Raw genomic sequence first — 23870 nt, 5'->3', positions numbered from 1 at the left:
GTATTAAATAGAGTATTTTCTTTTTGTTGCACAAATTAGAAGACTAGCGGTTTTAGTGAATAAAACTTATTGTTTTGGATAGCATTTGGATTGTATTGTGTGATTATAGTAACAGTGAAGCTCATTGCTAAGTTCAATGTTTCTTTTTGGTTATCTAGTTTGTTGTGTGTGTTTCCTATATCCCTTCGGACTTAAGTGATGTACACACGCATATATATACATATGTATTTTTATGTATACATACACATTTATTTCCTGTGGGTTTTGGTGTTGTCTTTGTTCTTCTTGGTTCTAAATTGGGCATCACTTTATTGATTGTTCTCTGTGTTGGCTACATATTTTGTAAAAGCCAGTTACAGTTCGACACGTGGCAGAGTAAGGGTAGTAAAGGAAGGTTATTCAAGCCTTTAATCCCGATCGTACACGTGGCAATAAATATTGGTCCTCACATGATCTGAGTAACACTAGATCAATAACGGGATGCAAGATGACATATCTTCAACGGTTACTCATATTCAAATTCAAGTACAAGAGGGAAGCTTAACTGCCAGTAATGGCGTAATGGAGCTACTTGTAAGGAAGCATGATCAGCGATCATGGAGGAGCAGTTCGACGGTTCGAAGTGCAGTTCGAAGGTCATCACTGACGAATATAAATAGCAGGGCAGCCCCCAGAAAAAAAAGGAGGGACTCAGATCATACAAATCAGTCATTTACTTCATATATTTTCTTTTCCAGTCTTTTACATTTCCAGTCTTTAAATACCTGTTCTTTAAATACCTGCACTTTAAATACCCGCACTGCACTTCGATTCATAGGAGTAGCTTCAAGTAGATTCAAGTAGATTGCTGTTGTAAACCTCTCTGAGGCTGCGTTCGGACCATTGTAAGTGTTCATTTTTATGAAATACTTCAATTGTTCTTCATATTACTGTTATTTCTATTAATTTCTCCTAAGTCAAGCCACCAGTAAAAGTCCTCTTCATTGAGGCTGAAAAGAACTAAAACACAATCGTCTGATAATTGGTTGGCAATCACAATTTCTATAAGGACTGATTGATCCTTGCTGGCACGCTCACATTCACAAAAATACCCTTCGAAAAGCCAAAAAGCCAACATATATTTTTGGCACGCCCAGTGAGACTTAATTAAAAATGGCTAGAAGAAGACGACAAGGAGAAAATGAACGCTTGGAAGAAGGCGTGGAAGGAGAGGTAGAAATACCAAATCCAGAGGATAATGTGGTAACACATCCTGTGGAAACTCCTATATTGTCAGAACCTATGGTCGAACAGACCAGTACTTCTGGACAAGAACCATATGTTCATATTATTGGACGAAACCAAGGAATTGGACCATCCACTGTGCCATTTACTCAACCAACAAATCCATGGGATGGTTTAGTAGATGCCATGGGACAACAATTAATGAACACAATGGAAAGGTGGGCAACATCCTTTTTGGATCGAATGAATAACCACCAACCAACAAACACAAGACACACGGAGGAAGTTGTAAATGTCCCCCAACAAAGAGTGGCTAGAGAAAAACAGCCTATGCAAGTTAATGGACATTCTAATGGTCAAACTAGTACCCAAAACTTTGAAAGACCATCACCTCAGTCTTGGTATGAACCCATTTCAAGGCCTATAGCAGGCCAAAATGCCTCAGTACTTAATAATGAAGCCGCACAAGTTGGTGGATCTGGCCAAATACAAGAAACTGGCTTAAGAATGGTTACAAATCCCATGTTCGAAGCCATACCTGGCACGAGGGGGTACACTAATCCCTTATTCGAATTTACACCCGGGGGGTTGGAGGGTTTTCCTACAAATGGCAGAGACACAACACCTGTTCCAGCACCTTTTGCAGGTCCTTTCGCAGGTCATGCTCAAAGGGGTTACCCATACCCTCAACAGCAACCTGCACCGCAAGGACAACCAGCCCCAAATTTACCACCTTATGGACCAAGAGGACCACAAGCACAAGTTTGTCCACCAAATCCTGTGTTTGCCCCTCCAGTAGTGGTTCAGCAGGCACAAAATATGGTCCCTAGAGACCAGATTGCTGATATTGTTAGGGAGATATGTGGACCAATGGCTCGGGGGGTCCAGACTCCTATATACAGAAAACCATACCCAGAATGGGTAGATAGGGTACATGAATACCCAAGGGGATTCAGGATACCAGATTTTACCCTTTTTTATGGGACTAGAAATCAATCAACGATAGAACATATTGCTAGGTTTGCTGCTCAATGCGGTGAATTTACTAACCATGACTATATGAAACTGAGATTATTTCCAAATTCCCTAACGGGGGGAGCATTTGTATGGTACATCAACCTTACACCTGGCTCCATTCAAAATTGGCAACAAATGGAAGAGGCATTTCATGCCCAATTCTTCCAATCAGAGCCAGAAGTATCTATGGCAGATTTGGCTAGATTGAGTCAAAGGCCTGAAGAAAAGGCTACTCAGTTTATTGCCAGATTTAAAAGGGCTCGAAATAAATGTAGAGTCATCCTGCCAGAGCCAGAATTCGTCAGATTGGCTCAAAATGGTTTAGAATTCAGGCTTCGAAAGAAGTTTGATTCAACTGAATTCAGAGATTTGGTCGAACTGACCTATAAGGTGTCTCGATATGAAGCATTATTAGAAGAGGAACAAGATCGAAATAATGCATCATATAGGACATATTATAGAGATCCTAATTATGAAATAGATGCAGCAGAGATTGTAGGCAAAGAACCCGTAATCTGTGAAGCATTAATTCATAAGGATACAACTATAGACCAGCAGTTTAAAAAGAAAGACTTTCACAGAAAATACTCTTTCGATTTAACAAAAGCAGATGACATCTTTGATCATTTGCTCGCGGCTAATTTCCTTAAGTTACCTAAAGGAGTAAAACTACCATCTCCAGATGAACTAAAAGGAAAAGTATACTGTAAATGGCATAATTCTTGGACTCACTCGACTAAAAACTGCATTGTTTTTCGAGACAGGATCCAAGAACAGATTCGAAAAGGAAGTTTGAAGTTCTCAGCTAAAACAGAAAAAGCCATGGGAATTGACAGTGATCCATTTCCAGAAGTTGGAGAGGCAGCAGCCAATGTCATTACATCAGACTTCCAGAACTTGTCCTTGACAGAATTGGAGGAAGTCAATGTGCAGATGCATGTTGCTAATCAAACCAACATCAAGAAGAATACTAGAAGCCCACCAGTTATTGAACAAGGTTTCTCGCACCAGAAGGAACACTCTGATGAAGAATCACTGGATGATGATTCTTTAGAAGCAGCGGTGATGCAGAGAATGTGCCCCAGGTGCAGACTCAGTTACAAGTGGTTGAAGGGGCTTCCAACTGATGGGAAGCAATACTACAGGGATGTTCAGAGACGTCCTAAATCAACCAATGCTTACAACAAAAGGCCGTATCCGGCTAGTGATAGGCAGAGACCACCAGTGGTTGAGCCTGTGGTGAACATAATGCATGACAAAGGCAAGAAGCTCTTGCATGAATCTAGGCCACATAACTATTATAGAATGGAGAGTAGCCATTCTGAAAGAAAACTGGAGAGAGGTTCAGTTCATGGAATCAAAGCCAGAGATTGGCCCCCTAGACCAGTTTCACGCAAGACAGAAAATGGTCACCCTTATCGAAGGTCTGAATCAGATTCAAAACATGAGGATAAAACCAAGCACTTACCTTCACGGCCAGTTTCGAAGATGGCTTCGAAGGTGGAAAAGGGCAGTTCAGCATCTGAATCAGCAAGTTCATGGGTACCTGGAGTCCCAGACTGGTTTGTAATGCAAAACAAACCTAGAGAATTGCCTGTTCGAGGAGATGTTGTAAACCAAGGCAGGATGATCAGGCCTCCTATGGTGGCTCCAAATAATTGGGTGCTGCTTAAACACCCAAAGACAAGGGAACCAGATATGGTCCCAGTCATCTCAAGATCATAGAGAAGAAAAATTCAGCGCAGGTACACCCAGTATCAGAAAGATCTGAAGGAAAGTGGAGAAAATTCTTCACCAGTCAAAACGGAAGGAAGGAAGAACCCAAAGTCAGACCATGCTCCAAAGCCAGTTCCACAGAGCAAAGTGGTCTGCAGCCGAGAACAGTTGGCCAAGGTTCATTCTGAACTGAAAACCAGAGAGAAGGCTAGTTTGGTAGGGTTGGAGAAAGCTCTGATGGAGATAGATAGCGAGACCGAAGAAGAGATTAGCATAAGCCAGAAGAAAGAGGTCGTAGAGGAAGAGATGTTCGAAGCCTTCATGGCTAAGCAAACGTTTCTGACTGAAGAGCCAGTTGAGAAAGATCCTTCGAAGGGATCAGTTAGCAATGAAATACCAGAATGCATCATGCAGGATGTTTCTGAGGGAGTCAACCAAAGTAACCAAGAGGGGGAACAAGTACAGCCAGCCATCCAGTTTGGCTCGTTTCCTCCAGTATCAGTGAACATGGTACACATACTACCATAGGAATTCCAAGCTGGAGATGAAAATCAAGAGGGGCAGGAAGCTGATCCAGTTCAGATCTCTAGTGAAGACTCGCAAGCAAGCATGGTGCAAGATAATTTCGAAATGGTTACCCCGATGGAAGATGAATATGAAAGTGAGGAAGTGGTAAGCATCAATCTATCGTATCCATTTGAGTACCCCTCAGATTCGATGACGCAGCACGTCAGGCCTTTGTACATCAAGGCTTTCTTTGATGGGATACAGCTGAACCGAGTCCTGATAGACAATGGGGCAGCAGTAAACCTACTCCCGAAATCTTCTTTGAAGAAACTAGGAAAAAAGAATCCCAGGTTGATACCAACCAGCACAACCATTGCTGGTTTTGCTGGAGATAAGCAAATGGCTCAGGGGATTCTACCCATTAATTTAAGTGTGGGAACCAGGGATTGTATGACAGCATTCTTCGTAATCGACAGTAATGCTAAATACAATGCTTTGCTTGGAAGGGATTGGATCCACACTAACAAATGTGTGCCTTCTTCTTTACATCAGAAAATCATGATGGCTTTAGGCAATGGAGAGACAGAGGAAATCGATGCAGATCCTCAACCCTTCATAGCCTGTGCAGACTTTGCGGAGGCAAAATTGTATATTGAGGGAGTGACACCTCTCAGTATACTGATGAAAGATGACAGCTCAGCCGAAGTGACGGCTGATGAGGAGGTGACACACCTGAAGCACTTAGTCCAAAAAAGTGCTGATGAAAAGGTTGTCCTTAGAGATGACAATGATGCCTGGTTATAGGCAAAGAGAGGAACCACAAGAAGCCAAGTCCTTGGCTTTGATTAAATTTTCAGCATTGGACATAAAAGCAATAGTCCAGAAAGTTCAGGAGCAAGAGAGAGAGGCCATGATAATTGGCTGCAAACAGCAGAAGCAACAGGTTAGAGTCTTGACTCTTGGTAAGTACTGTGCCTTGGACATTGAAACAAAAGTCCAGGAGATACAGGAAGAGGAAGCCTTGTGGACAGATTTTGTCTATGAAGAGGAGGGAGGAGATATTGAATTGAAGAACCTGGGGGCAGAACCAAGCTTGAAGATCACTTCAAAGGTAGAAGAAACCAGAGGGAGTTCTCATGCACAAGACCCTTTAGAAGAAGTAAATCTAGGGGAAGGTTCTGTACAACAACCCACTTATATAAGTGCTTGTTTGAATGCTCTGGACAGAAACCAGCTATTGGTTGTTTTGAAGAAATACAAAGATTGCTTTGCATGGTCTTATAATGAACTACCAGGATTGGATAGGTCATTAGTGGAACATAGGCTCCCCATGAAGCCTAATTTCAAGCCTTACAAGCAGAAACCAAGGAGGATGAGTCCAGAAGTAATTCAGAAGGTTAAGGAAGAGATCCTTAGACTCCTCAAGGCAGGTTTTATTAGAACAGCCAGGTATGTCGAGTGGCTATCTAATATTGTGCCTGTAGTCAAGAAGAATGGCAAAATGAGGGTATGTATCGATTGCAGAAATTTAAATCTGGCAACTCCCAAAGATGAGTACCCTATGCCTATAGTGGACTTGCTGGTGGACAGTTCAACAGGTCATCAAGTTTTATCAATGATGGATGGACACTCTGGTTATAATCAAATCTGCATTGCAGAGGAGGATGTCCATAAGACAGCATTCAGATGTCCTGGAAATATTGGCACCTTCGAATGGGTTAAGATGCCATTTGGCCTGAAGAATGCTGGAGCTACATACCAGAGGGCTATGAACACCATTTTTCATGACCTCATTGGAGGGTATTTAGAATGTTATATTGATGACATTGTAGTGAAATCCCAGTCCATGGAGGAACACCTGCTTCACTTAGAAGCAGCCTTTGAAAGGATGGGGAAGTTCAAGTTGAAGCTCAATCCTCTTAAATGTGCTTTTGGTGTATCATCTGGAAATTTCTTGGGCTATGTTGTTCACAAGAAGGGAATACAGATTGATCAGAATAAAGCCAAAGCAATCATTGAAGCCAAACCCCCATCAAGTAAGAAAGAATTACAAAGGTTCCTTGGGCAGGTTAACTTTCTTCGAAGGTTCATTTCTAACACTGCAGGGAAAACTAAAGTATTTTCTTCCTTGTTAAGGCTGAAAGATGAAGAGGAATTTATGTGGACAGCAGAGCATCAAATTGCTTTCGAAGGTATCAAGGCCTACTTGGCCAACCCTCCAGTGCTGATGCCACCAAAGGGTAACAACCCCTTGAAGTTGTACATAGCTGCAGCAGAAGATTCATTGGGAGCTTTCTTGGCCCAAGACAATGTAGAAGGCAAGGAGCAAGCTGTTTATTACCTTAGTAGGTTTTTAAATTCTTGTGAATGTAAATACTCAGCTGTTGAAAAGCTGTGCCTTGCTTTGTATTTTGCTGCAATGAAATTGAGATACTATCTTTTACCTACAACTGTCTTGGTAATTGCAACCACAGATTTGGTTAAATATATGTTATCTAGACCAATGTTGAGGGGAAGAATTGGCAAATGGATGCTTGCCTTATCAGAATTTCATCTAGAATATGACCCTCAAAGGGCAGTAAAAGGGCAGGTTTTAGCCAATTTCTTGGCAGATCATCCATCTCAAACAGAGAGCCAGGAGATAATGGAACTTGGTATGGCCAGTATTGAGCCATGGCAAATGTGGTTCGATGGGTCGAAAGCAAATGGGTTAATTGGAATTGGTATTGTAATCAAGTCTCCACAGGGGACAGAAACTACCCATGGTTTTAGAGTGGATGAAGCTACCTGTTCCAATAACCAGGCTGAATATGAAGCCCTAATTGTGGGACTAGAGATTCTTATTGGATTACAAGTACATGCAGTTGACATATTTGGAGATTCTCAATTGGTGGTTAACCAAGTGAAAGGAATTTTCAAGTGTCAAAGCATAAGTATCCTGCCATATTATGTTGTTGCATTACACTTGCTTTCTCAGTTTCAAATAGCAAATGTAACCCATGTTCCAAGATTCTTGAACAATAGAGCCAATGATGTGGCTCAAAAGGCTTCGAACTTCAAGAGAAGGGATAATACCCAAAGGGACATAAGCCAAACAACATATCAGAGATTAATACAACCTTTGAATAAAAGGAATGTGATCTTGGAAGTCAATCATAATGACTTACAAGAACAAGATTGGAGGCATCCAATAATGCAGTACTTGGCTGGTCCATCTTCGAAGGCCAGTAGAAAAGTTAAGTTGCAGTCTATGCAATATATGATATATGGTAATGCTCTCTACAAAAGGGAGGGGAGATGGCTTATTATTAGAATGTCTAGGCCCGAAAGAAGCATTAACAGCCATGGCTGAGGTTCATGAAGGCATCTGTGGTGCTCATCAACCTGGTGTAAAAATGAGATGGTTGCTTCGAAGGCATTCCTATTATTGGCCAACCATCCTTAAAGACTGCATAGAATATGCAAAGGGGTGTCAGGCATGTCAAAAGCATGGCACAATAAGGCACGTGCCCATAACTGACCTACATGCAGTAGTGAAGCCTTGGCCATTCAGAGGGTGGGCCATGGATATGATGGGAAAAATACACCCACCTTCTTCGAAGCATCATTGTTTCATTCTAGTGGCCACTGACTACTTCACTAAATGGGTCGAAGCTAAGCCATACAAGGCTGTAGACCAAACAGAGGTTATTGGTTTTATTAAAGATTTGATCCATAGATTTGGCATCCCGCAAACCATAACAGTTGATAATGGAACTGTGTTTGATGGGAAGATGGTGAAGGCTTTTGTGGCAGAATTTGGAATTAGCCTTGTTAATTCCACACCCTATTATGCACAAGCTAATGGTCAAGCTGAGTCATCCAATAAGTCCTTAAAAAAAGGAATACAGAAGGTTGTGGATGACAATCCCAGGGATTGGCATAACCTATTATTGGATGTTTTGTGGGCATATAGAACCTCACCGAGGTCAAGCACAAGAGTCACTCCCTATGCCTTGGTGTATGGACATGATGCAGTCTTACCAGTAGAGATTAATGTTAAATCTTTGAGAGTAAGATGTCAAGATCAATTGAATCCTGAACAATACCATCAAAGTATGTGCTTAGAATTAGAAGGCATAGATGAAGCTAGAATTTTGGCATTAAATAGCATTCTTTTCCAAAAGAAGAAAGCAGCCAAGAATTATAATAAGAAAGTCAAACACATTGGCTTTGATGAAGGTGATTTGGTATGGAAGACAATACTCCCAATTGGGATTAAAAGCCATAAGTTTGGCAAATGGTCACCTAACTGGGAAGGACCATATCAAATTCATAAGGTTCTGCCTTTTGGAGCATACCATTTAAGAAATTTGAATGGTTATGTACATCCCAAAAAGATTAATGGCAGATATTTAAAACCTTATTTTCCAACCATTTGGGAAACACAAGGGATAGAGTGAACACCATATGCAAAAACACAAGCTTGTTCAAATGATATTCAAAATATTGTGCTTTCATAAAGAATCAAGTACATTATGCCACAAATTGGCCCAAAAATCCTTACAATGCTTTAATTGTTTTTGTACAATAGCTTTCCTATTGCTAAGGGAAGGAAATAATTGAATAGCTACAGCCATGTCTTTTTTTCGATCAGCCAGCCCTTGATTGGTGATGTGCAGTTTCTTATCAGTTCGAACCAAGGCTTGGTTTACTACGGCTAACTCCTCTTCGAGCTGAGCTTTCTTCTCCAGAAGTTGGACTCGAAAGTGGGAGGCAGAAGAGTGTTGTTCTTTCAGAGTTGATATTTCAGTATGCACTTGAGAAACAAAACTCTGGTCCTTAGCCAGCTTATCATCCGCAGCCTTAGCAGCATGGCAAATGTTGAGATAAAAATCAATAGTAGCTGCAGCCTGAGATAGATGACTTGAGACACTCATAGCAGACTGCTCAGTAATGTTACAGCATTGAAGGAACCCATTCCTGATGATAGGCCTTTGTAGAGCCTCGAAGGGGATCCTTGAAAAGGAAGTCAACAGTTGCAAGCATATGTCCAAATCTACTGACGGTACAAAAGGCTTGTTGCTGGAAGAAGGAGAACTCTCGAAGATTTCCAATAGGGAGTCAGCCAAGGCTAATGGCTCAGCTTCAGCAGTGGAGGTGGGAGAGGTAGAAGGTATGTCAAAGAGACTAGCTAGTCTTCCTTCAAAAATGTCTACCTCATCCCTTGACATGAAGGGCATAGAGAGTGTTGTGGTGGAAGACGCAAAGGGCTGCATGGGGATGGGAGAAACGGATGGAGCATCTTTGGCAGCCTCTATGGTCTTGGCGACCAGCAAATCAAGTGAAGAGGGGCTGGAAGCTGGCATTGGTGATGAGCCACGAATTGAAGAGCTACCAGTGTCCTCTGTGGAAGAATCAACTGCCATTGGGAATGAAGTAGCAGTTGGAGTTTCTATAAAGGACGGAGAAAGAGCAAGGCTCGAAGGAAAAGTAGACTGAGGTAGGTCACGAGCCAAAAAAGGGAGGTATGGCTTTAATCCAAGAAAAGGAGATGCAGGAATACTGGGACGTAAGGAAGGTACGTCAAATATAGGTTTTGGAAGTGGAAGTACGATTCGAGTAACCCTGACATTCTGCATTTGGTCAACCTCAACCGAAATTGAGGAAGGTCTCATTGGAAAGGTGAGTGCAGTAGTTGTCGCTGCAAAAGGAAGAAATGCAGAACAATGTTAAACTTCAATACCACAAGCTGACAAAGTAAAAAACAGCAGAGGTATGAAAGAAATTACTTGTTCTAGAGGCGCTAGTACTGATGGGAGAACTACGGAGAGAGTAATGTCCAGCAGTCTGCTGCCTTCTTACCATTTCCCCTTGTGTTGCATCGGCAGTAGCAGCTTCCTCTCTTAGCATTTGCTCTTGCCATCTTTTCTTGGCCCTCTCAAATACAACGATTGCCTTGGAATGTTCTTGTTCGACTGCCTTGGCAGCTGCTTTATGAGTAGAGTCCTCAACATAGTCAGTGACAGGAACAGTCATTTTCTTTCTCTTCTCCCTTGGCAGAGATACAACCAATTCTTTTCCAACCTCCCCTTCTTCAGATCGGGGTTCAGACTCTCCAGAGATAAGTTCTTTCTCCGCTATTATGGTGGTTGCCTCGCTAACAGGATTTTCAATGGCATCAGATGAAGAAACAGCTACCTTTTGTCTCTTTGTTCTTTGTAAGGGCACTTCCTTCTCTGGCTCAACCTCTCTTTCTTCTTCAAGAGATTCAGGTACTTCAGGAGGAAGGACTAGTCTCCTTTTTGTTTTTTGTTGTTGTTTCTTCTTGAGAATAGCTAAAGTCTCGGCTCTCTTGGGAGACTCTTCTTGTGGAGACCCTACACCAAAAGCATGAGTATAAGGAAACCAACAAAAGATTCAGAAATAAAAGGGGAGGAGAAGAACTTGAAGATACTCACCCTTCTTCGAAGCAGCTCTAGTAACCCTGGCTGGAAGGGGTAAAGTGGCAGGAGTGGTGGTGACAACTTCAGGAGGGGGAGAAGTGTTCTGGGCTGTTGTTGACTTATCCTTCGAAGGCAATCCCAACCCCACCAACAAGTCATGAGGGTGTGCAGAGAGGCGCACTTCCATATTGGCTGTCCACCAGTTCTTAAACCTTTTTAAAACTGAGCCAAAGGGGCGAAAGGGGATAAATTGGAATTCACTCAATTCCTTCAGCAGTCTGAGTACTGCTGCCTCTGGCTTGGATTTGGGTATTCTCAAATCCCTGGCAGTAAGATGGACATTTGAAAGACTGCAAAGAGGAACAGGTATCCCTTGAGAGAGCCCAAATTGCCTTGCAAATTGAGAAGGGCAGTATACCTCAGATATGCATTTATAGGCTCGAGGGTTCAGAGTGCCAATGAACAGCTCCCTTGGTAATAATATAGAGGCCCACATATCTTTGTGGGGAGAAGTGGAACATTCCTTATCAGCCAGAAAAGATTGTAGCCAGGTTGGCCCTCTATTGGCTTCGAAAGGACAAAAGAAGGAAGCAGATGGAGAGATAGGAAGTTGATAAAAGAAGGTAAAGTAATAAGCAAAGGAAGCAGGGTAAAGGGCAATCCTGGCATATTTTTCCCCGTAAGTACTAGGATCCTGAACAAGGAATCCTAAACACTTGGGATGTAGGTCAGTGAAATAAGCAAAGAGCCAGAGTTGGAGTACCCAGAGGGGACCTCCTTGGTTAGCATCGAGGGGTTTTTCGCAAAATTGGGAGCAGGTTCTGTAGACATGACCTAGAAGATAAGGAGCAAGAGCGATATGTTTCTTCAAGACGAGTGCCTTCGCAAGTGGAGCAAACTCAGGCATAATCCTCTGAGATGAGGTGCAAAAGAGGAATTTGCATAACCAGTATAATATGAAGGAGAAGAATTCTCTGTCCCGCACAGGACCTTCTCTCTTATTTTCAGCCTTTACGAAGTCACTATAAAAAGAGCTTAGGGCTGGAAGAGAAAATTTGACAGGAAGGTCTGGATAGTTGGGAGTAAAAGGAGAACCATGGGGTGAAAGCCCTAGGAGATGGCAAATATCAAGAACGGTGGGGGCCATCATACCGCACCGAAACTGGAAGAAATTGAAAGCCATATTCCAAAAACATAAGGCAGCAGGAATCAAAAAGGGGTCTTCAGGAATAATGAACCTGGAAAGTCGAAGGGCATCGAGGATATAAAGCTCTTGCAGGTCATCTTCTCTCGCAGGCACCACTCTGTCATACCATTCCTCACATTCAGTCCTCAATGTCGGCCAGCAACGATGAGGACGGTTTACCCTCCAATTTCCCCAATCAAGCCTTCCTTCGTAGAGAAGGAAATGGTCCTCCAAACGAGGGTACAGAGCTGGGAGTTGAGCGGGAACCTCCCGGAAGATAGGACCTAGGACGTACTCCTGTTTGTTGCTATGGCGAGGAACGAAAAGACGACCATCGATGTTACTTGACTCACCAGATGTCAGCTTGCTGATTTCTTCATCGATACAATATTTCAAAGCCATGGTAGGACTGATATGGTCGCCAGCAAGTACTTTTAGAGAGGAGGGATCCATTGGTAGTAAGCAAAAGAAGAGCAAAGAAGGTCAGAAGAACCAGTAGAGAGAAGGGTTTGTAAAAGGCAAGAGATTTCGGAACACGAAACGAGAGGGTTTTAAAACCTTTGTGTCCGAAATTATACCCCGTAAGTCGTTAAGTACTAAAAGTACGAATGCGAGGAATTTCTTCCAATATTGATAGTTTTGGAGGGAAAAGCTTATTCCGGGGATTAGGGCCAGCTTCGAAATGAAATATTTGGCTTCGAAAACAAGATCTTGGCGTCAAAAAATCAAATAACAACGGCTTCGAAATACATAAGTCGGCTTCGAAGCCTAGTATATGCTTAAAGGTGCTAAATTGCTTGATTATGGGTCTGTTTAGGGGTTATAAATCAAAGTAACGACCTTCGGAGCAAAACCTAGTATTCTCTGAGTATGAGAAACGCTGTTCGGAGCATACTACATGCTTAAAAATGCTTGAATGCTCAAAGTATTGGTCTACTTCAAAAAATCTAAAGACCTGTTTGAAGGTTATCAGTCAAAATGACAACATTCGAAGCAAACCCTAGGACTCTTTAAGGAAGAGGGGCACTGTTCGAAACATCCAAGACCAATCATTGGTTTCTATATGAGCAAGAAGGAATTGCCATAGGTTGCCCTTCGAAGCCAAAAGAGATCAGTTTAAAATTGATTGGCTTTATCAACCATGACCATATATTGGTTACAGTTAATGTTGAAGAGTAAAGTCATTGAAATCGAAGTACTAAAATAATATCTGCCAGAATTGTCAATTTTACTCCATGAATTGGAAAAAGACATGATTGGTTCTTTTAGTACTTCATTAAACAATTGATTCGAAGGATGAGATTGTTCAAATTCGAAGTTACGAGTTAGCTGTTAAAGATAAAAGGAAACAGAGTCAAACAGTGTTAAGTACAGAAAGACTTTGTTTATATTAAAGCCAAGACGATTACATTAAGTGACCCTATCTGGGTACAAATTCAAGTTCATAAAAATAAGGAATAGAATAAATAACGAGGTCATGAAATTTTGTCCAGCAATGGTCAATAAATTTCTGTTCTTTCTTTATTATTTCTTCTATCTCTTCTAAAGTCGGCTGCATAAGCTGATGAGCTCTCACTTCATAATAGAGTTCTTCAGCCTTTGCTTCGAAAGCCTCTTCCCTCGATTTTTGTTCCAATTCATCTATAACCAAATCATCCCAGTACGCAGAATCTTTATTCCTGAAGTCATCGAACTCTTCGATAAAATTCTCTGCTTCATACTGGGCATGAATTCGGAGAGATAAAAGTTGATCCAGATTTTGGATGGTGATCTTAGAATTCTGATGCCAGTAGAGGAGCACTGGGAGTTGGTCCAAAAACAAATGAAGCTCTGCTTGGGCAATAGGGTTGAGGACATGACCCCTAGTCAGGACATCACAAGCCCATTGAAAGTTCTTAAGAGGAATGTCATCCTCAAGAACATTGAAGGGCAGGTGGGAGAAAGCCGCGAGCAAAAGTTGAGCTTGCTTTCGCTCGGCTGGAGAAGGGGGTGACGGAGGTTGGTAAGGTGGAAAAACTTTGTCCATTGGAAGGGCAAGTCTTAGTTTCTCTGTCCAGGAAAGAATGGGAGAAGGAGAAGGAGAAGATGATCCTGCTTCGGAAGATGGGAAGAGAGTAGATGGCTCTGCTTCAGAAGACAAAGGGGAGGGAGTAGATGTTTCTATCTCAGAAGATGCAGAAGAGGGTGTGGATGCCTCTATTATGGGAGATGGCACGGGAGCAGAAGGAACAAAGGCATTAATGTAATCAAGCCAATCAGAAGAACAAATCTTCGCCTTCTTGGCTAAGAATGAAGGGGTATACCCTTGTGCTTCTTCTGGACGCCGGGCAGGGTGCATTATCTTTGTAGGCATGGAAGAAGTATACCAAGCCACAAGCAGAGTCTCTTCCAAGCTACGTCGAAGGTCAATGGGCACGTAAGGGTAGACCACTGAGCTTCGAGCGTAGGAGGGAAACTCCAAGGGGTCAGTGAACTCAACAAAATGGTGATTGATTCGCTCCCTTAAATCATAAGTCTCAGGAGTTGACCAGTTTGTCCAGCCAGAAGCCCCAGAGGGTGAAGAGGTTACAGTTTCATCCCATGCAGAGGTCTGTGAAGAAGAGTTTCCTAAGTCCATATTTGCAACTTGTCGAAGCAAAGGCTTGAGAGTAGTTCGGTCAAAATACAAAGGGAGCTTAGGGGAAGAACTCTTTGTGTCTGTAAGTTTGTAAACCAAGGGATTAAAGGCAATGTGTTCGTAGTCCAAAGGTTTATAATCTGCAAAAGCCTCCATTACCTGAATAGAGAAGGGCGGGTAAAGGTGACTAATGAATGCGTGGAGATTCTTTCGAGGAGGAATAACATCACTCAAAGGCTCTTCATATGCCTGATCAGTAGTAAGGGAAGTTGATGCAGCCATAGCCTGTTCGAATACTAAGGTATTGGGATGTTCAACGAGTTAATGCAAATGATCACCAAATGGATGACGGTTGTATTTCCAGAATTTGGACTCCATACACGATCTAGAGGCGCGGGAAAACTGTAATCCACTAATATCACCAAGTATTGGGTATATTAGTGCGGGGGGTAATGTTGGCTACATATTTTGTAAAAGCCAGTTACAGTTCGACACGTGGCAGAGTAAGGGTAGTAAAGGAAGGTTATTCAAGCCTTTAATCCCGATCGTACACGTGGCAATAAATATTGGTCCTCACATGATCTGAGTAACACTAGATCAATAACGGGATGCAAGATGACATATCTTCAACGGTTACTCATATTCAAATTCAAGTACAAGAGGGAAGCTTAACTGCCAGTAATGGCGTAATGGAGCTACTTGTAAGGAAGCATGATCAGCGATCATGGAGGAGCAGTTCGACAGTTCGAAGTGCAGTTCGAAGGTCATCACTGACGAGTATAAATAGCAGGGCAGCCCCCAGAAAAAAAAGGAGGGACTCAGATCATACAAATCAGTCATTTACTTCATATATTTTCTTTTCCAGTCTTTTACATTTCCAGTCTTTAAATACCTGTTCTTTAAATACCTGCACTTTAAATACCCGCACTGCACTTCGATTCATAGGAGTAGCTTCAAGTAGATTCAAGTAGATTGCTGTTGTAAACCTCTCTGAGGCTGAGTTCGGACCATTGTAAGTGTTCATTTTTATGAAATACTTCAATTGTTCTTCATATTACTGTTATTTCTATTAATTTCTCCTAAGTCAAGCCACCAGTAAAAGTCCTCTTCATTGAGGCTGAAAAGAACTAAAACACAATCGTCTGATAATTGGTTGGCAATCACAATTTCTGTAAGGACTGATTGATCCTTGCTGGCACGCTCACATTCACAAAAATACCCTTCGAAAAGCCAAAAAGCCAACACTCTGATTTCAATTAAACTTCCTTTTAAATCTTATTCAAAGTATAATATCCAATGCATGCTATTTGGCACATTAGTGAAGCATCACACATAAGGTAGAGCTGTTTTAAGTTGTTTCCATTGATATGATCCATTGACAACTTGAAATATAGGGTTATAGAAGTTGTCTACATTCTTACCAGTGCTGAAAATACATATTTTTATAACGATATTTTCAAATTGTCTGTGTTAATATTGTGGCTGTGAGCTTAAAATTACATGGCTGTAGATTTTGTTAATGCTCTTGGTAGTAGCAAATTACTTATTTTTTTCCCTTTTCTGTTATCTTTAAATGGATCATAATATTATTAATGGCAGAATGAATCAATCTATGCAATGTGCATAACCGGTTCTGTAAATGGTTCAATGTGTGTGTGTGTGTGTGTGCAATGTGCATAATTCTTCCACTTAGCTCCTTACTAAAGCAGGGTATTTTATGGAGGGATAGCACGGCATGTGGGAACTGTACAACCTGGTGCCTCGTGGTATGTTTTATTTTAAGCCCTCCGGAATGTTTTGTGTGTAATGTTCTGCTCACATGTTATTGCTACCTGGTGGTGATCATCCCCTATGGAGTATCTGGTTAATAAATTACATCATTATCAGGTGTGTGCATTTAATACAATTAGGTGAGTCCAGGAGATGAATCAACTTGCAGTTTTAAGCTCTGTTGCAGCTGTTAAGGCCATAATTAGCAAAAGAAGAATATAATTGAATGGCTTAATCACAATGTATGATTAGCCTTGTATATATATATATATATATACTGAATTGAGGAGGTTACAATTTAGGAAGGTAGAATAGTAATAAAATCAAATATAAGAAAATATGCCTAAAATCCTGTAATTACATAATATATGGGATTCCCATATTCCAAAACTCCCCCTCAAGTTGGTTCAAAGATATTCACTAATCCCAGCTTGATAATGGAAGACTATAATAAGGTTGGACCAACCGATTTGGTGAACATATTAGCGAGCTGCTCCGATGAAGAGACAAATGATGGACTTCTAACATTCGTCCTAACATTTTCCCTAATAAAATGAATATCCACTTCTATATGTTTTCTCCTCTCATGAAGAACTAAATTTGAGGCTAACATAATTGCAGACTTATTGTCACAGAACAAAAGAGATGAGGTATTCTCCTTAAAGCCCAATTTAGCAAGAATAGATCTGACCCACAATATCCTACAAATACCCTGTGTCATGGCACGGTATTCAGTCTCAATGGAAGATCTAGTGACAACTGCTTGTTTCTTACTCTTCCATGATATAAAATGATTGCCATAGAAGGTACACAATCCAGAGTTAAAGCGCCGATGAGTTTTGGAGCCAGCATAATCGACATCAGTGAAACAAGACAACCTAGACTGCAAGCCTGCGGGAAGAATAGCCCTAAACCAGGAGTAGTCTTCAAATATCGCAAGATATGATAAACTACATCAAGATGAGTAGTACGAGGTGCATGCAAAACTGACTCACAGCATTCACAACAAATGTCAGGTCCGGTCTAGTATTAGTCAGATAAATCAATCAACCCACTAAACATTGATACATACCTGGATCACTTAATAACTTACCAGTTTCATCAGTAAGCTTCAGATTAGGATCCATAAGAGTAGAGGTAGGTTTACAACCCATCAAACCGGTATCTTGAAGAAGATCCAAGGTATACTTCCGTTGAGACAAGGAAATCCCTTGGCGAGAACGAGCAATCTCAATACCAAGAAAGTACTTGAGAGGACCTAGATCTTTGATGTCAAAAACGTGGTTAAGATCCTTTTTAACTTGAGCAATTCCTGTAGCATCATCACCAGTAAGAATAATATCATCAACATAGACAAGCAAAATGATACATTGTCCATTCGCTTGCCGTCTAATGAAGCAGGTATGATCAGAGTGACATTGAATGAAACCCATAGACAAGATAACCTTGCTGAACTAACTGAGCCAAGCCCGAGGAGAATGTTTCAGACCATACAAAGATTTGCGAAGACGACACACTTTTCCCGCATACTCCCGCTTAGTCCAAAAAACTAGGTGGAGGATCCATATAGATAGTCTCAAGTAATTCCCCATGTACAAAAGCATTTTTGACATCAAGTTGATGAAGAGGCCAAGAGTGAGTAGCCGCTAAGGAAACAAGAAGTCGAACAGAGGTCAACTTTGCCACTGGCACAAGTGTAGCCCCAAAATCTTAGCCAGGGACTTGGGTGTAGCCTTTGGCAACCAAACGAGCTTTATAGCGACCCACAGACCCATCAGGTGATAACCTAACCCGTATTATGCTAAATTATGCATGTGATTATGTGTTTGATATGAATTTGCATGTTTAATTATGTGATTTATGTGATTTTGGAATTATATCTGTTACTTGTAGGAAAATCTGCTGCAATTATAACTTTGAACTGAAAATTGAAAGCCTTAGAGGTGCCAGAAACCAAAATTGACTTCATATCTGTGTTTAACATGATTTTTAGAGCCTACTGTGAAATTTTGTAAAATTACAATTCGTAATGAATTAATTGAGTTTAATTAGAATAAATTAACTTAAGTTCAATTAGCTTAAGTGATATATATGTATATAGACATTAAGACTTAGTAGGAAGTCTTGAGCTCATCTTTTATGAGCAAAACACTTGCTAAAGAGGGTTAGAGAGAGAGGAAGAAGAGAACTCCTAGAGTTGAAGAAGAAGAGCAAGGGAGATTGTTAGATTCAAGGAGTAAACTCAAGATTTGAGCTAAGGTATGAAAATCCCTCTAGAGTCTTTGTGATAACTCATCTTTTGTTTGAAATCAAGAAGGAATTTTAAGATTTGTGACCTATATAAGTTAGGGTTTGGGTTGTGTGATTGTTTGAACTAAATTCAAGAAATTGAGCCTTAATCTCTTTAACTTTGCTTGATTTGAGATCAATCTTGTGAATACTTCATGAAATGAGCTCTAGGTTTTTCATACAACAAAGATTTGTGTAAAGATCATCCATGTCTATATGTATTTTGAACTTGATCATGTGATTTTTGAATTACGGAAAAGATGAGACTTTGATTTTGGACTTTAAGTAAGATTGATGTGTTTAAGTTGAAATTACACTTGAATCATGTTAATATATCATGTTTTTAAGTTAGTTTTGCATGAATTTGGGCTTGGAAATGAGTATAAAAGATTACACTTTGTGCCATTTTCGAACTGTTTGGTTTTTGCCCAAATCGCTCGTGCAACTGTGAGCTCCGCACGAGCGGAACATGAACAAAATCTGTGGTTGCATTCTACTCGCTCGAGCGGCTGACACTTCCGCACAAGCAGAGCTTGACCGCTCGAGCGGCTGACACTTCCGCACAAGCAGAGCTTGACCGCTCGAGCGGTGAGGCCTTTCTCACGTGCAGCCAACAGGGGAAAATCTTGCTTTCCTTTTTATTAACCTCTCTGACCTTCTGAGCGCATTTTTGACCTTATTTAAACACTCCAGAAAATGAAATGATGATTAGAAACCCATTGAAAAATGATGTGAATTATTAGAAGAAAAGTGTATGAAATGGAATGAATTATTTATCGAATGTGCATGTGTGATATGTTGTGTAGGTCGCTTGCACGAGAAATCATCGCAAGTCCAAAAACACTGTGAGTAATACGTTTTCATAAATATGTTCTTATTTACTCTTTTGAAAACAATATGAATGTTATATAGATAGATCTCTGAAATTGTCTTATGTTGAGATATGAGTAAGTCCCGATGAATGCTTTACGAATGTCAGGGAATGCTTTACAAATGGTTTATGAATGAATGATGAATAAATGATATGTGGACCCGAGGTCTTTCCGTTTACGATATGATGTGATATGTTGGGTTTGAGGTTATTTTGATATATGTGGACCCGAGGCCGTTTTGATATGTGTGGGCTTGAGGCTGTTTTGATATATGTGGGACCGAGGCCGTTTTGTTATATGTGGGCCGGAGGCCGCCTTGATATATTGGACTCGAGGTCGGTTTTGTATGTTTAGGGCCTGAGACCATTTTTTATAATTGGACCTGAGCTCGTTTCGGAGCATGTTGAAGCCAAGACCGCTTGTCAAAATTGAGTATGAAGAAAACTATGAATCGTTTTACTTCCGAAAACTTATGGTCGTATGTTAAATACTTTCCTTGATTCAGATTCATTTGTTAATCCTATGCATTGTTATTACTCACTGAGCTTCGCTCACTCCCTATTTTATATGTATGTAGGTGATTAGCCTTAGAGTCAGCCTCAGGAATTGTTCATGTGGACCTATCATGCCAACTTCCAAGATGGAGCTTTTGTTTTTTTGGGTGTTCTGTTTTATGTTAAGTCTTCTATTTGGTTTTTATTTACATAATGTTGATGATTCCTATGTATATAAGTTGCGTTTGGAAATTATGGTATGCATATGAGAGTTCATCTTGATCATTTAAGCATTGCTCAATTGACGTTGTTTATAATATTTGCTTTCGCTTAAGGCCCCATTATGTCAAAAATTTGTTTTTTGTATGTGGCCATAGGTAATCATGTGATTCCTGGCCGGTTATGAACCAAACTTTTAGGAGCGGGTTTGGGTCATGACACATTAGCAAGATACTTAACAGTTAATACCCACTTATACCCAACCGTCTTGGTAGAAGGAGGCAACGGAACAAGCTCCCATGTCTGATTGTGTTCTAATGCATCCATTTTAGCCTGAGTAGTTGCCACCCACTTAGGATTCTGGAGGGCCTCAGAGACAGAGCGAGGGATAGAGAGACACTCAAGTTTGCCCAAAAAAGAGCGACAAGAACCTGTAAGACCATCATATGACAAATATTGGGAAATAGGATGATTAGTATTACAAAGCCAACCATAACGGGAAGGGGGGTGACGCTCTCTGTCAGGATATTGAGAGAAGCGAGTAGGTGCAATAAGAGAAGGTGACTTATCTGACCTGAGAGCAGGGTAATTATCCGAAGCGTCAGAGATATCTGTATCAAAGATGGGAACAAGACAAGTAGAGGGAGACTGGGGAGATGGAGGAACAAGACTAGGAACAAGCAAAGGAATGTTAGAACCAAAAAACGGAAAATCCTCACAAAGAGTAACATCTGAAGAATGATAAAAATGATGAGGCACTAGATCATAACACCTATACCATTTAGATAAAGAAGAATACCCCAGAAAAATGCAACGGATAGCATTGTCATCTAGCGTAGTGCGGGTAGGACTATGATTCTGAACAAAACAAGTACACCCAAACACACAAGGAAGGAGAGGAAACATAGTGCTATCAGGCTTAAGGACTTGAAAAGCAACGAGGCCTTGCAGGCCATGACTCGGGGTGCGGTTAATTAGATAAACAACAGTAAGAACAACCATATGCCAGTATAACTTTCGAACATTCATATCACGAAGAAGACATCGAACCACAGACATAATATGGCGATTTTTATGTTTAGCCACCCCATTTTGTTCAAGCGTATAAGGACAAGTGAGTTGTTGGAGAATACCCGCTAGATTAAGATGGGAGCAAAAAGCATCCGAGATGTACTCCCCTCTGTTATCAGAGCGGATATTCCGGACAATAGACTTAAATTGGGTTTTAATCATTTGTAAAAATTGAACAAAAATGGGGAAAACCTCAGATTTACACCGAAGAAGATAAACCCATGTACATCGAGTGTGGTCATCAATAAAAGTTACATAATATCTATGGCCTGACAAAGCAAGTACAGGAGATGGACCCCAAACATGAGAATGAATGAGATCAAAGGCATACGGTGCACGAGTCATGTGAGGAATATAATTATTACGTGTATGTTTAGCCAACTCACAAACCACACAATGAAACTAAGAATCCTTACAAGCTTTATTTAAAGAAGGAAAAAGTAAACATAAATATTGAAAGTTTGCATGACGTAAATGAGTGTGCCATAAGACTAAAGTTTGACTAGAAAAAACACAAGACACTGAAGTAGGCAAAACAAACACTTGTAAACTAGATAAACGAGGTGGTGGTGGTGGTGGCGGCGAAGGAGGTGGGTCCCTGAAGTAATACAGCCCATAGCGCTCATATCCCCTACCAAAAATCCTCTTCGAACTCAGGTCCTGTAAAACACAAGTGGGTAAGAAAATGATGACACAATTAAAAGTTTTGGCAAGACGACTAACAAATAATAGATTATAGGAAAATTTAGGAACATCATGAAGAACAAATGAGAAATATATTAAGAGATAAAGATACAACACCTTTATGGCTCACAGAAGAGAGAGAGCCATATGCACGACAGATAGTTTGATCCATAGTAAGGGGGACCAGAGAAGAAAGAAAAGAAAACTCACCAGTCATATGATCATTAGCCCCTGAGTCCAGAACCCACGTGGGACGAGCAGACCGAACATGGAAAGCAATAGAAGTATCTGTAGCAAGGGTAGCTGTGGATGGGGCCGACTGATGAGTAGTGAGAGAGCCAAGCTAGGCTTGAAGTTGGCCAATCTGAATCTGAAGATGATGTAGGTCGGGAACACTAGATGGCACTGTAACAGGTACGGATTCTACAACAGCTGTAGTGCAAGTGGAAACCCAAATATTAAGCATTAGCTAACTAGTCGGCACAGTGGCTGCCTCATAATAAGCATGACCATTTTGATGACTGTGTCTTAGTTCCTGGGTAGGCTGTAGCTTTAATATCTTTCCATCCTTTTTATTTTTAAAATGCTATTGTTGTACTGGGTAGAACTTCAAAAAGAGCTTGAATAGAATGAACATGGTTCAACCACTTTCTTGTGCTACTTTGTGGTGTAGATGCTGGAACTGGTGTGAAATCATTCATTTAGTTCCTCTTGCTTGTTGATGGTAAAAATTATTCCTATAAAAAAACACACCAGTGTGGCCCCCAAAAAGGTTTTTGGATGAATGATGATTGATACCCGATGAACGTTGAAACAAGTTAGGAGAAAAATGGTATATAAGTGAGATGGTGATTGTTTTCAATGGGTTAAAGGCCCCAGTCCCTGTATGCTGTTAGATGCTAAATTTAATTTTATGCAGGAAAAATTGCCACCCACAGATTCAAGGCTCAGACCTGAGCAGAGGTGCTTAGAAAATGGGGAGTATGACATGTTCGGAGAAGTTGCGGCTTGAGCAGAGACAGCGGCAGGTAAATTGTTGGGTTTTTGCTGTCTTGTTAAACAATTCTTGGTTTAGCTCCTAATGCAAAGCCTAATTTCTAAGGTAGACAATATGGTGCCTGTTTAGTATCAGACTTTTATTTTGTGATGCTGGGAGCAAAGACTTTGGATGTATGTTCCTCCCAACTGGTTGCTTCAAATTTTTTTGGTAAGTAGACCATGGACTTTAGACATTAACTATAATCAATGGGAGTTATTATGCAGCCAAATTTCTGCAATTATACATATGTACATAGGCATTTAATATATTTACTGGATGATCATATCGAGAAATGCTCTGGCCTGGTCAAAGAATTAGGAGAAATCAACCAAAGTTTTTGGGATGTTATTGATTGATATCTGTTGGTTAGGTTGGTTTTGAAGATCATTAATTTGGTGCATGGCAGAAGATGCTTTAGTTTGTAGTTCATATTAGCAAAATAAATTTAATTTGAATTTTCATTAATTCATGAGTGATTTCCTTTTTCCTCCTCTAGTATAGCTTATATAATACATCAAATTAGAGTAGTTTCCTTGTTTCAAAGCTCTCTTTACAGTTGGCTATTTGCTATAAATTGCTTAGATGGGTGTTAGTAGTATGGAGAGGTAGTAGTGAGGGGTATATCATGTAACATGTCCCTTTGCATAAACAACTGTTTCACTGATTTCTACTATTGAAAATTTACAGTGAAAATCGCTTGGCATTTGATGTTGAATTATTGAATAATGGAATTTTGTTTC

The 23870-nt window shown here is 40.7% G+C and overlaps 2 protein-coding genes across 24 annotated transcripts in view; one reads left to right on the top strand and one right to left on the bottom strand.

Moving 5' to 3' along the window:
• Nucleotides 1–23870, top strand: part of LOC114266660 (Pleckstrin homology (PH) domain superfamily protein) — a 74962-nt gene that overhangs the window by 45653 nt on the left and 5439 nt on the right. For 3 of the 23 annotated variants that reach the window (XM_082920980.1, XM_082920978.1, XM_082920977.1), the window contains exons 3-5: nucleotides 19558–19596; nucleotides 23011–23119; nucleotides 23218–23298. In XM_082920980.1, the coding sequence (XP_082777106.1) occupies nucleotides 19558–19596; nucleotides 23011–23103 (132 nt within the window). In that variant the 3' untranslated portion in view covers nucleotides 23104–23119; nucleotides 23218–23298. Of the gene's footprint in view, nucleotides 1–19557; nucleotides 19597–20200; nucleotides 20299–23010; nucleotides 23120–23193; nucleotides 23299–23870 lie in introns of all 23 variants that reach the window. The other 20 variants (XM_082920985.1, XM_082920988.1, XM_082920982.1 and 17 more) reach the window with 11 other exon arrangements.
• On the bottom strand, nucleotides 9761–12528 carry LOC145820821 (uncharacterized). Its single transcript, XM_082917365.1, has 4 exons — nucleotides 12084–12528; nucleotides 10905–11999; nucleotides 10309–10823; nucleotides 9761–9865 (listed from the first exon to the last, which is right to left on the bottom strand). The coding sequence occupies exons 1-4, from the start codon at nucleotides 12526–12528 to the stop codon at nucleotides 9761–9763; spliced, it is 2160 nt and encodes a 719-aa protein (XP_082773491.1).

The sequence above is a fragment of the Camellia sinensis genome, chromosome 3 (assembly GCF_055761805.1).
Source record: "Camellia sinensis isolate YWXY chromosome 3, ASM5576180v1, whole genome shotgun sequence".
Classification (NCBI taxonomy): domain Eukaryota; kingdom Viridiplantae; phylum Streptophyta; class Magnoliopsida; order Ericales; family Theaceae; genus Camellia; species Camellia sinensis.
The sequence above is the reverse complement of the archived record's forward strand: the minus strand, read 5'-3'. Positions and strand labels throughout refer to the sequence as shown.

What these genes read in the sequence shown, in the direction of transcription:
- LOC145820821 (XM_082917365.1), bottom strand. Translation starts at nt 12,528, where the DNA reads ATGGATCCCTCCTCTCTAAAAGTACTTGCTGGCGACCATATCAGTCCT. An exon ending in TAGAGCTGCTTCGAAGAAGG is followed by an intron (nt 10,824 to 10,904) that starts GTGAGTATCTTC and finishes CTTTTGGTGTAG; the next exon opens with GGTCTCCACAAGAAGAGTCT. An exon ending in ATGCAACACAAGGGGAAATG is followed by an intron (nt 9,866 to 10,308) that starts GTAAGAAGGCAG and finishes TCCCAATGGCAG; the next exon opens with TTGATTCTTCCACAGAGGAC.